Source organism: Stylophora pistillata, chromosome 10, assembly GCF_964205215.1.
Source record: "Stylophora pistillata chromosome 10, jaStyPist1.2, whole genome shotgun sequence".
Lineage (NCBI taxonomy): Eukaryota > Metazoa > Cnidaria > Anthozoa > Scleractinia > Pocilloporidae > Stylophora > Stylophora pistillata.
The window spans coordinates 30,335,318-30,349,136 of record NC_142528.1 but is presented as its reverse complement, the minus strand read 5'-3'; the positions used below and the strand labels follow the sequence as shown (position 1 = coordinate 30,349,136).

The window sequence follows — 13,819 nt, the reverse complement described above, 5'->3', positions numbered from 1 at the left end:
GTGTTTTTATGAGCCGCTGGCTTGGATGATTGTAACAGATCTAGATATTAAAGAGCTCTTTCTCTTTTTTTATGCACAGAGGGTAAGGGGGTATATCATTATTTGAGTTTATAGGTGATAGTCTTGTGAATTGCTGTGTATGATTTTCTCTTGTACTAATTGTAGAATGAATGTTTGACCTTGATTTGTTAAATCTGTTAACATGTTTCAATCTGTGTAATCTGACTCGTATGATTTGGTTTTGAAAGATTTGTAGACCAGATGGAAACTTGACAAAAGTTAAATGCCAACAACAAACTAGAGCTTCATGATACGTACCATAATGTGCAAACTAACCCAGTACCACGCAGCTAGGGCAAAAACTAAATATGATGTATTGCAATCAACACTAATTAAGTTGTTTCTTCCTTAGGTGCGTTTCAACTACCATTGACCCATTCTGGGATATCTCTCTAGACCTTGGAAATGTTGATCATAGTAATGGCAGAAGTAGTTCTGGTGCGTCAGCTGCATCAACTCCAGACCCCACCCCTCCAGGTAAATTACAATTACTGTAGATAAATCACAGCATAGGAGTGACAAATCAGTATTTTTGAAATTCAAACATTTTTTATTTCTTTCCTTGCTTAAACAATCAAAAAAATTTGATTTTGACTTTTGTCCTTTTCCATTTGGTTGAACCTCTTAAACTACAAATTTGTACCTCGGGTACAAAACTGTGTAAATAAGATGGGAGAGCATAGACTAAAGGCAAATTTTTAAATCCAGGCAAGGGCAGAGCAAAGCAGTGGTGTTCCTAAGCACAAGCAACCCTCTCCTTGTCAAGAAAATTTGACTCCCATGAGCAATGAAGACAGAATTTCTCCTTACAATATCAATTCAGTATTAAGTAGACAAGAGACGAGAATAGAGAAAGATATCAATTAGGGGATTATTAGCAGATCTAATACTAAGTTCTGTGGTTGAACATCATAAGAATTGTATGGCAGAAAGTATGAAGAATTACTATTGAGATCTCGAGATGCTGTTAAGGGACCCTCTACTTTAAAGTTTTATCCATGCCTCTGACAAAAATATTACCTGCAATTTTTCACTTGCCTTGTGTGTGCATGATATTCAAATTGTGTTGGAATATATGGCTGAACTGGCTAAATTTGTTATTGTTATGCAGATGAAAATGGTCAGCCAGCCCCAGAGAACAATCATCATGATGAAAGCTTTGTTCCCAAATCGCTTATAGAGTGCTTGAGAAGGTAAATTGATGTCAAGAATTCTTTCTTGCATGGCCATTTAGAAAACCACTAGAGCATAGCATTCATGGTTATCTTATTAAAGTAGACCATGTGGTCATGATTTATTGTTGACATGCTAGTGAAATAATGAGTTCTTTCATTTTAAGATTTACAAGACCAGAAAGGCTTGGAAGTGAGGCAAAAATAAAGTGTAGTCAGTGTCAGACATACCAGGTAAGTGTATGGAAAGCTACATTGCATAGAGATACCAACAATGGTGGCTCAAAATGGTTTAATCTTAGAATTATGTGCTTGTAGTAAATGGTTTGAACCACTGAACCAATGGGGGTAACATGTGAAAGTGTTGTGTGATTGTCTGGGTGAGTGTAGTCCTGAGAAGGACTGTTGTCAGTGGTGGTGACTGACGTTTTGACAACCTGTGCGGAAATCATCATCAGAGTCAAGTGAATAGTTGTTATCAGTAGAATATTCTTAGTTCAGTTCATGTAAAATGATTGGTCACTCTGATGATGATTTTGGTACAGGTTGCCAAAACATCAGTCACTACCACCGACAACAGTCCTTCTCAGGACTACACTCACCTGGATGATCACGCTACACTTTTCACAATTATGTGCTTGCAACTTAACCACCAATGTGTGTAAGAATGGTAGGCAGAGAGTCACCTTGAATTGCAAAGTAGAGGTTGCTATCCCTGTAACAGAGGGTATATTAATCTTTGAATTAGTCTTGAATCTCTTTCCAATACAGGACATTTGTACTCCTAACCAACAGATACCAGACCTTGTTTTTGTACAGGCTTTGCTTATGGAGGTTCTTTTTTATCATTTTCATACAGGAATCTACGAAGCAGTTAACAATGAAGAAATTGCCCATAGTAGTCTGTTTTCATTTTAAGGTAACATTGGCCTCTGATTATCATTGTCATGGCAACTATTGAAAGTTAAACTTCAGAGTAGAATTAATCCACTCCTTGGTTATGCTTCAAGTCCATCTCAAAGACCATACATGAAAGAAGTGGTTGCCCAATAATAATTGCACCAGTTCACATTGGCATTGTTTTTTGCCTTTGTGCCAGACTCCTCATTCTTGCAGTGCATCTTTCAACCTAGGTTTGACTAATACTGGTAAACTGATAAGAAATTCTATTGAAACTGATTGCAAGAATTTTTCGGAATAACCTGTGATAGATGAGCAATTCATAAACAAAGAGCAGGGATACATATATACATACATACATCACCTTTATTTCACCTCGGATTTACAAGAGTAGCTGTATAGCTAATTTCTCCGAGAAAGAGAAAAAGAAAAAATTAAGTAAATAAATAAGTAAATAAAATATATAAAAATAAATAGAATCGTATATTATATACAGTACTTTACACTACTATTTACATAAGTAACAATTGCATTTATGTTCAAAGAAAAATTTAATGTTCGAAAGAAATTTGACATATTTTAGTTCTAAACTCTTTCAACGACATCAGTGACCTCAGGTCCTCTGTTAGTTTGTTCCACATGTTTGCAGAATTGTATCTGAAGGAGTGAAGACCATAAGTGTTTGTATTGACATATGGGATAACAAGTTTCCATGATCCTCGTAGGTTGTATTCAGTACTCCTCATTTGAAAAAGTCTACGTATATACTTCAGCATTGTTAAAACTCTTTTCATCATGTCTTGGCACCTAATACTACACAGATCGATTACTAGAATTAATTTTGCTCAGTAGCTCCTGGTAGTGCAGAGACTTCTCATCCAGAACAGTCTCAAGCACCCTTTTATTCAGATGCTCTAATTTATTTCCAGTTCGAGCCCCGCAAAAGTGCCAAACTGCTGAGCAATATTTAAAATATGGAACAATAAAGGCCTTGTAAAGTTTACATTTCACATCCGTGGGTACTATTTTTTGAAAATGGGAAATTACATTTATTTAATTTGATTGTTGACCTTTGTACAAATGTTTTTACATGGCTGTTCAACTGCAGATTCTTGTCAATGTTCACTCCTAAGAGGTTAATGTTATCTTTTACCGGATTATTGGTGTCATTCACTGTAAAACTGAAGGTGTAGTTTGTATTCCCTAAAATCATTGTTTGATATTTGTCAGGATTTGTAATCATGCCATTTATACCAAACCATTGGTAATGTTTAGTGAGTCACTTAATGTATTGGACACCAGGCTTTTCCTTAGCAGCTGTTAAGCATTAGAAGTTTAAATATACAAGACTAGTTTTTCCAGGTAGCCCATACGAGGCCTTACAGTATATTGATGATTAGCTTTTAGCCTTCTTAAAGTCATCAAACCTCCCATAATTAAATTTTTGTTTACTTTTAAATTTGTCTTGGTTGTCTGTTTGCTTGCAGCGTTTTGAACATTCAAAGAAATCTAAGAAAATTTCAACGTACATTCCTTTTCCTCAACAATTAGACATGGCTCCATTTATGGCATCAAGGTGCGTGACCCTGCAACAATGCATATTGATGTAATTAAAACATTTTAATTACCAACTGAGGTAGACAGACTGTCTGACAGACAGATAGACTTACAGATAGATAGACAGACAGAGACATAGACTGGGAGATGGACTGACAGATAGATGGACTGACAGACAGACAGATAGACTGAGCGACAGATAGACACAGACTGAGAGACAGATAGATGGACTGACAGACAGACTGAGACAGATAGAGAGACAGAGATAAACAGACTTGAGTGACAGATAGATGGACTGACAGACAGACTGAGACAGATAGAGAGACAGACAGATAAACAGACTTGAGCGACAGATAGATGGACTGACAGATAGATGGACTGACAGACAGACTGAGACAGATAGAGAGACAGACAGATAAACAGACTTGAGCGACAGATAGATGGACTGACAGACAGACTGAGACAGATAAGCAGACTTGAGTGACAGATAGATGGACTGACAGACAGACTGAGACAGATAAACAGACTTGAGCGACAGATAGATGGACTGACAGACAGACTGAGACAGATAGAGAGACAGACAGATAAACAGACTTGAGCGACAGATAGATGGACTGACAGATAGATGGACTGACAGACAGACTGAGACAGATAAACAGACTTGAGCGACAGATAGATGGACTGACAGACAGACTGAGACAGATAAGCAGACTTGAGCGACAGATAGATGGACTGACAGACAGACTGAGACAGATAAACAGACTTGAGCGACAGATAGATGGACTGACAGACAGACTAAGATAGAAAGACAAACAGACAGGTAAACTGGCAGACAGATTGACCAACAGATAGACTGACAGACTAACTGATCCACTGACTACCTGACTGAATCAGAAATTTTTTGGTTACTCGGTACTTTCAATAAGATTTGAAATAGGTGGCTACCTTGGTACAGCACCCGCCGGAGAGCGACTTGAATGTGACTTGAGGGTGGTGACCACGACTTGAGCACGGTGAAATATACCCGGTAACTCACAACAGAATACCCGCTGGAGCTCAGGCGGGTGCCAGGTGTTATTGAAAGCACTGTTACTTGTTTGATTGACTGATTGGCTGACTGATTTTTTTATTTTCAAGATTGAATGGTAATGTTGATCACAGTCAGCCCAGCTTCCCATGTGATGCTAAGTAAGTTCTCCTTTACATTTTTGGAGTCATATTGATGTATCTGATGGAACCGACCAAGCTCATATAGATATATTTTCTACAAGATCCGAAAAAACCCTTAGCCCCAACTTAGTATTAAGGAATAAAGGCTGATAGTTTCGAAAGAAACTGTTTGGGGCTGCGTCGGTGGGAGTAACGAAATAATTTGGATATATCAACAAAGTTGAAATGGTACATTGGCCACCGTAATGATTACAAAAGCTGACGTTTCGAGCGTTAGCCCTTCGTCGGAGCGAATAGAGGAATTGTGGGTTGTGTGTGCTTTTAAAGGCAGAAAATGGAGCTACGTTATTGGTGGGTGCATGGCAACGAGAAAAACACGAATAAATTAGTGGAATGAAAAGCGTTCATTGATCCCTGTGGGATTGAGACTGCCGGTTTGAAAGATGAGCTTTTGTTCAAGATTTTTACGGCTTTCCGTGCCACCTAAGTGCAAGGAAAGACCGCAGATTGCCATATGTTGCTTAGAATGATTAGGTAAATTAAAATGTCTAGCGACTGGTTTAGATGTGTCCTTGTCATTCCTTTCCACGTCTCGAAGGTGTTCTCGGAATCGGTCACCTAGTCTTCTGCCCGTTTCGCCGATGTATATCTTTTTGCAATAAGTGCAATAAGATTCCGACCGCATTCCATTCACTCTCACGTTTCACCCTCACAACCACTCAGTTAAATCCATCATTCTTAAAAACTTTAAATTACTTCAAAACGATCCAGAGACAAGCACTATCTTTTCGCAGCCTCCGCTCATTTCATTCAAACGCGACAAAAACTTAGGCAATTTTTTGGTCAGAAGTTCTTTTCAGACTAATGAGCAACCAGGCACTTTTAAATGCGCTCGTGCGCGATGCAAAACGTGTCCTTTCATTCACAACACTGATAAAATATCGGGACCTAAACGATCCATTAAGATCACCAATCACTTCACGTGCACCTCCGCTAATGTGATCTATTGCATAACTTGCACTTATTGCAAAAAGATATACATCGGCGAAACGGGCAGAAGACTAGGTGACCGATTCCGAGAACACCTTCGAGACGTGGAAAGGAATGACAAGGACACATCTAAACCAGTCGCTAGACATTTTAATTTACCTAATCATTCTAAGCAACATATGGCAATCTGCGGTCTTTCCTTGCACTTAGGTGGCACGGAAAGCCGTAAAAACCTTGAACAAAAGCTCATATTTCAAACCGGCAGTCTCAATCCCACAGGGATCAATGAACGCTTTTCATTCCACTAATTTATTCATGTTTTTCTCGTTGCCATGCACCCACCAATAACGTAGCTCCATTTTCTGCCTTTAAAAGCACACACAACCCACAATTCCTCTATTCGCTCCGACGAAGGGCTAACGCTCGAAACGTCAGCTTTTGTAATCATTACGGTGGCCAATGTACCATTTCAACTTTGTTGATATATCCAAATTATTTAGTATTAAGGGGATGATGAGCAAGTAAATATAGAAGTGAGATATACTTGTCAATGTATTTCTTGGATAAAGTCTTTGTAAGTTTCCCCTTGGTAATGCTGTGGTATTTTTACATGTTGGTTTTCCCTAGGTATACATTATTTGCTGTCGTGAACCACAGTGGTACATTAGAAGTTGGTCATTACACTTGTTTCATTCGTCAGCAGCAGCAGGTCTGTAGCTAAATTGTCTTCAGGTGATTCAGAGCATTTTAAATTGAGTGTCGAAAGTAATCTGAAGTAGCAGTGGTTTTGCCTTACTTCGCTCTGTGATTGGTCCAGAAAACTTGCGTCACCCTCTCAACCAATCACATGCAAAAGTCAACGACTTGTTTGCCCGCGTTTTCCCGCGCTTTTAAGGCAATTTGATTGTTTTTACTTTAAGTTCTCATTAGCCCTAAACGATTTTTGCTTTCCTTTGATTGGCTTTTGTGATTTCCTTGGTTTTGGAATAACGACCTACAATCCAAAAACGCTCTAAATATGTTCCATGAATTAAAGGGTTAGAAAGAAGTATAGTCCTTAACGTTTATTTACAATTGTAAACCTTTGAATTCTCTCAAACTCTCTCTCTCTTATTTGCACATGTAAAAGGTAAAATTTAACTTCACTTTCACTTCCTTGCTATACAGGTCATGAAAAGTAAATCGATTTTTTTTCAATAGGTCATTTAAAAGAAATATTCGTTTTTTCAATAGGGAGTAACAGAGGTCATGGTTTCCAAAGAATCCATGAGTAGTCTTGATAGTTTTTCATCAGGAGGACGAAAATCTCAAAAAGTCACCTTCAGCCTCAAGGAGACTTAAACAACCTGGCTACCCCTTTATTTTCTGTTATTTTTTCGCTTAATTGGGAGGGCGTACTCACTCTCTAACCAAGCGGCTTTCAAAGCTTTTGTGCTCAATTTTTCTGCAACTTAAACTTGTCACCTTTTTTTATTTCAGTCACTGTAGTACGTTGTCTTGCTTTAACAGTTATGGCCTCTTTTTTTGTAAAATTTCCTTTTTCAGTGGTTTAAATGTGACGATGCATGGATCACGAAAGCTACGTTGGATGACGTGCTTCAGAGTGAAGGGTAAGACACGAGCCTCTTTACCTTTTTAAAGCAGTTTTCAATTGAATATCGAAAGTGATCCTGGACTGCTTTGTGATTGGTTTAAAAACCTCGTGCCACCATCTCAGCCAATCAAGTGAAAGACTAAAACCAATCCCAAGTTGTTCACACGCGTTCTTTTCCGCGCTTAAAGCAGGTTGCCTGTTTTTACTTTGAGTTCTCTTAGTGATGATGTTAACTTTTTTCTCTGACGGGTAGTTGTAATTACTTTGGTTTTGGATTTTGATACTCGATTGAAAACTTCTCTATTTCAATTGTTCACCAACTGCAGAAGAGTTTCGATTCGACGTCAATGTTTTTCATCTCTTCCATGATAAATATGATGTACGTTTAACATTTTTGTCGTACTTTGATTTCAGATATCTTCTTTTTTACCACAAGAAAGTCCTTGAATACGAGTGACTACATAGACGTCTGTTAGATAAAAAAGGAGACATCTAATAAATGATTGTGTTCCAGGAAAATATACAATTTGGTCATTAGTGTTGCCATGGCAATGCTTCAAAGCGATACAGGTCTCCCTGCCAGTTTCGGTTGAGGAACCCAGAAAGGCTTTTGACAAATTACTTTCTTAGCGAAAGTTGGTGTGTAAATCTACTTTTTTTTCTCGCTCATCTGCCAAAGGTCTCTTACAAAGTTTGTTCCGTGATCTTCAAGGGGCAGCGAAACTTAGAACTTGTTACGAAAAGGTAATTTAAAATTTGACTAATAAAAAAGATCTTGTGGAAAATTTTTTTTATATTTTGAACACACTTACTATGCAAGCTTCACAGCATATCAAATGATAATATAATAGAAAAATAAAACAGTTTTTGTTAAGAAATTATCACCCTTTTTGAAAGTGGAAATATGATTTTACACAATGACTAGTGAAACTAAGTGTCATTTTCTGTTTGTTACATAATATATTTTCATTTGTGAGAGAAAAAGCAAACCTTTTTTTTCCCACCAAATTGCTTTCGAGCCTCTAACTTTATAATTGTCTTGTTTTCTCAAGTTAGTTTTATAACTTAATTTCGTACATAATACAAAGCTGTTAATGAATAATAGATTTATAAAAACTATTTGCTATAAATATGTGGGAATGTATTTATTTGAGAGGCTTTCGCTGTAAAACAGTGTTTTTTTTTTTCGGTACTCTCCGATTATCGAATAAAATAACAACTTTGAAAACTCGTGTTGTTTGATGATCCTGATCCAAAAAGGCGGGTACGTATTTGCGTTTCTCCATACATATATCTTATTAACCAAGTACGAGGGCCGTACTGGGAGAATATCGGCCCGAGGTCTTGACAGTACGGACCGAGCGCAGCGAGGTCCGTACAAAAAAGACCGAGGGCCGATATTCTTCCAGTGCGGTCCCGAGCAAGCTTGGTTAATAAGAGATTTATTATACGACTGAAGTTCAAAGGGACACAAGCGTGGTATCATTCGGGACCATTCGGGACAGTGCCCGGTCCAATACTTAGAGAATATTGGACCGGCAATAGAGCATTTTGATTGGTTGATTTTAGTTATTGGCCCTCTGACTGCCCGAGTCGTGTAATAAGGAATAATATTCCTTTTGTAGCCAAGGCTCTCCCCACAGAGGAGAATAAGAACTCGGTAACTTCATTATACTTCCTCTTCAAAATTAAGTAATAGTTTTGTCTTCTTTTAGTTCTTGCCCTTCCACATGAAAATTACTATCATTTCTCGATTGTTCCTTCTTTTAACGTTCTGATTCATTACATACATCCCTTTCTTTCTTATCGATTATTTACGACATTGTTAAGCATTCGCCAAGTATGTAACGATATCCAAATTGATATACAAGAGGCCAATTTCCAATTTCAACGCTAGTGGCCCATTTCCGCTACAAGTTGCCGATTTCCGATTTTGCCCACTAGTGGCCGATTTGCCATTTAGGCCACTAGTGCGCGATTTGAGATTTTGGCCACTAGTGGATTAATTGCCATTTTGGCCACTAGTAGCCGATTTCCCAGTTTCGCCACTACTAGCAGATTTGCCATTCTGGCCACTAGTAACCGATTTGCTATTTTGGCCACCAGTGACAGATCTGCCACTTTAGCCACAAGTGGCTGATTTGCCATTTTGGCTACTAGTGGTAGATTTGTCATTTTGGCAACTAATGGTAGATTTGCTCTTTTGACCACTAGTCGACTATTTGCAATTTTGGCCACTAGAGACCAATGTGCGATTTTCACCGCTAGTGGCAGGTTTCCCATTTTAGCCACCAGTGGACGATTTGCCATTTTGGCCACCAGTGGACGATTTGCCATTTTGGCCAACACTGCACGATGTGTAATTTTGGTCACTAGTGGCAAATTTGCCACTTTGGCCACAAATGGCAGATTGGCCACAAGTAGCAGATTTCCCACCAGCATTTTGGTAACTCCGCTTGTGGTAGATTTGCCATTTAGACCAATAATGGCAGATCTGCCATTTCCGCCACTTGTGGCAGATTTCCTATTTTGGCCATTAATTGCAGAATTACCGTTTTGGCCACTAGTGGCATATTTGCAATTTTGGCCAGGAGTGACAGCTTTGTCGTTTTGGCCATTTGTGGCCAATTTGGCCATTAGTGGCAAATTTACCACTTGGCCACTACTGGCAGATTTGCCATTCTGGCCATCAGTAGCAGATTTGCCATTTTGCCCACTTGTAACAGATTTGCCATTTTGGCCACTTGTGGCAGATTTGCCATTTTGGCCACAAGTGGGAGATTTGCCATTTTAGCCACTAGTGGAAGACTCGTTATTTTGGCCAGTAGTGGTAGATTAGCCGTTTTGGCCACCAGTGGTAGATTTGCCGTAGAGACCAATAATGGCAGATCTGCCATTTTGGCCACTTGTGGCAGATTTGCCATTTTGGCCACTAGTGGCAGATTTACCATTCTGGCCACTAGTAGCAGATTTGCCATTTTGGCCACTTGTGACAGATTAGCCATTTTGGCCACTAGTGGCACATTTGCCGTTTTGGCCACTATGAATGAATGAATGAATGAATTCCTCATTTATATTGCGCGCTTTCTCTACAATATTCAAAGGCGCAGTACCCCCATCAATTTGATAGACACTACACAAAGATAGACCACAACACCGGGCACTACGTGCCCTACCCTTTTCGAACAGTGTGTGGGTTCTTTAACGTCCCACAAATTTTTTATCACATACAAGGGCTTGTGAGACGGGGTAGACTTGCCGTTTTGGCCACTAGTGGCAGATTTGCCGTTTTGGCCACTAGTGGCAGATTTGCCATTTTAGCCACTTGTGGCTAATTTGCCATTTTGGCCACTAGTGGCAGATTTGCCATTTTGGCCACTTGTGGCTAATTTGCCATTTTCGCCACTAGTGGCAGATTTTTCATTTTGGCCATTAGTGGCAGATTTGCCATTTAGGCCACAAGTGGCAGATTTGATGTTTTGGCTAATTGTGGCAAATTTGCCATTTTGGCCACTAGTGGAAGAATTTCCACTTGTGGCAGATTTGTCATTTTGGCCACTAGTGGCAGATTTGCCATTTTGGCCACTAGTGGCAGATTTTTCATTTTGGCCATTAGTGGCAGATTTGCCATTTAGGCCACAAGTGGCAGATTTGATGTTTTGGCTAATTGTGGCAAATTTGCCATTTTGGCCACTAGTGGAAGAATTTCCACTTGTGGCAGATTTGTCATTTTGGCCACTAGTGGCAGATTTGCCATTTTGGCCACTAGTGGCAGATGTGTCATTTTGGCCACAAGTGGCACATTTGCCATTTTGGCAACTAGTGGGAGATTTGTCATTTTGGCCAGTAGTGGAAGATTTGCCCTTTTGACCACTAGTGGCAGATTTGCTCTTTTGGCCAGAAGTGGCAGATTTTCCATTTTGGCCACTATCGGGAGCTTTGGCGTTTTGGCCACTAGTGGCAGATTTCCCATTTTGGCCAGCTGTGGACTATTTGCCGTTTTGGCCACTAGTGGCAGATTTGACGTTTCGGCCAATTGTGGCAGCACGAAAGCCGAATAGTTTCCCTTTAAGTTCACCGAAAAAAATCCTACAAAAGTCGGTTTGTCGAGCAACCAATCTGGCGAGAATTTCAAATTAACGGCCGTTTGAAATTCTTCTAATGCGTGGAAGGAACTTCTTGTGCAGCTGAGAGACCGTTAATGCGCGGTCAACCTGGAACCTAGTCAAATCTCTCTCAACGGGTCTTCTAACACCTACTCTTCACACATACTAAGGTACCCCGGGTAAGAGGATATTTGTAAAAAATCCACTGAAAACAGTGAAGATGGAAAGTGTCGACGATCTAGTCAAGTCGATGAGTTTACCAGGGGTACCTTAGTATGTGTGAAGAGTTGTTCTTAGAAGACTATGGGGAGGACCCGTTGAGAGAGATTTGAGTAGGTTCCAGGTTGACCGCGTGTTAACGGTCTTCTCTGTTGCACAAGAAGTTCCCTCCACGCATTAGAAGAATTCCGAACGGCCGTTAATTTGAAATTCTCGCTAGATTGGTTGCTCGACAAACCGACTTTTGAGGGATTTTTTTCGGTGAACTTAAAGGGCAACTATTTGGCTCTCGTGCTGCCGAGTTTTGATTCGAGGGAAAGTATTTAAGTGTTGTTTTCGAGCGATTTTGGCGAGCATGTGTCAAAAGAAGTTTCCGACCTTCCCGTATTTTATGCACGGTAATTTTGGGCGTCAAGCTAAAATACATCAAAACGGCCTCAAATCGCGAGGAGAACAACACAGACTACTCTCTATGAAGGTAAGACTTTATTTCTTTGATTATTTCACACAACTTTACATTTACCGAAAACAATTGTTGTTGGAAAACAATCCAACATGGTGTTCCTCAAGGATCAATATTGGGACCTCTACTATTCAACCTATTCATTAATGATCTGACTTATTTTGTCAAAGATACTAAAGTAAGGCTTTATGCTGATGATACGACACAGTATCTGTCACACCCTACTCAATATGCGTTAGAGTTAAGATCTCAGAGAAAGTTCGATGTGCTGCAGTCATGGTTCAAGCGTAATTACTTAAATATAAACGAATCTAAAACTGAAGTATTGCCTTTGGGTGGTATTCCGCCATGTTATGAATTGTTTGCTGACCCTACTAGGCCTCCCTTGGATGTGGTACACGATATGAAGTTATTAGGTTTAGCTATTGACAGCCCCTTATCTTTTAAAGCCCACATTAAATCCGTCTGTAATAAGATTAATGCCAAAGTTAGTGCTCTTAGGAGAGTTCGTAAATTCATACCTTCAGAGGTGATGGTCAATATTTACAAGGCATTTATTTTGCCACGCTTAGAGTACTGTGCTCCAGTCTTAGTTGGGTTATCATCTGGCCTATCTAACAAACTAGAGCTCACTAATCAGTATGCCATTAGAACTCTTTTAAACATGGCTAAGTCAAACTCATATAGTACCTTATACCCCATTCACACCAGAAAACTTGTTTAGTTAAACCAGGTTTAACTGAATGAAAAACAGAAGCAGAGATCTGAAAAACTAAATTTTCCACAAGATTCAAGCAATTGCTAAATTGTATTTTCAATGTGCCACATTTGAAGTCAACTAAATATTGATTTGAGCGGCTTCTATGGAGCTGTTGTGTTAACCATGTTTAACAAAACAGCTTTAAAGCATGTTTAGGCTTTGGTGTGAATGGGGTATAAGTTGACCATGTGGGACTGAAGACCCTAGAGCATCGCAGATATTCTCCTGCTCTCTTCCTTTTTTATAAATGCTCATATAACATGGGGCCGAATAATATTAGGGAGATGTTTTTATTTTGTAATAATAAATATGACCTCAGAGGCTTCTGCAAGCTTGATCAGCCTACTTATTCTAGCAGATTCATGCATAGGTCATATCAATACGTCACTACAAGATTATGGAATAATCTACCTGACTATGCAAGAAGAGCTCCTTCTCTCAATATTTTTAAATCAATGCTGGACGAGGTCAACTTGACCACCAGTGTGGAGTGTGAATGCAACTTTTGTACATAGCTTATTTTATCCCTAGTTTGTTCCCTCTTAGTTTTGTTGATTCCTATTTATTTCCTATATATGCATGATTCCCATATGATTTTATAGTTTCCTTTTTATTACTATTATTATCATCATTGTCTAGCCTGTTATATATATTATTTTAACCTGGCACGTTCACGTTAAAACGAGTTATACTCAATTGTGAAATGTGGATAAATAAATTACTATTACCACTACTATGGAGCTCAGAAACAAGTCCAACTAAACCACTGTACAAACTCTTTAATTATTCACTGTGAAAGAGGCTGTGACAGCTTGGGCTACCTGTGCT

At 39.2% G+C, this 13,819-nt stretch overlaps 1 protein-coding gene across 1 annotated transcript in view; it reads left to right on the top strand.

Annotated features, from left to right (window-relative positions):
• LOC111325417 (ubiquitin carboxyl-terminal hydrolase 22) overlaps nucleotides 1–8,671 on the top strand; it is a 17,485-nt gene extending 8,814 nt beyond the window's left edge. The window contains exons 8-16 of the mRNA XM_088735861.1: nucleotides 413–537; nucleotides 1,172–1,253; nucleotides 1,400–1,466; nucleotides 2,092–2,151; nucleotides 3,620–3,708; nucleotides 4,827–4,877; nucleotides 6,477–6,558; nucleotides 7,395–7,459; nucleotides 7,858–8,671. Coding sequence (XP_088591987.1) covers nucleotides 413–537; nucleotides 1,172–1,253; nucleotides 1,400–1,466; nucleotides 2,092–2,151; nucleotides 3,620–3,708; nucleotides 4,827–4,877; nucleotides 6,477–6,558; nucleotides 7,395–7,459; nucleotides 7,858–7,900 — 664 coding nt within the window. The 3' untranslated portion in view covers nucleotides 7,901–8,671. The remainder of the gene's footprint in view (nucleotides 1–412; nucleotides 538–1,171; nucleotides 1,254–1,399; nucleotides 1,467–2,091; nucleotides 2,152–3,619; nucleotides 3,709–4,826; nucleotides 4,878–6,476; nucleotides 6,559–7,394; nucleotides 7,460–7,857) is intronic.
• The last annotated feature ends 5,148 nt before the right edge of the window (nucleotides 8,672–13,819 follow it).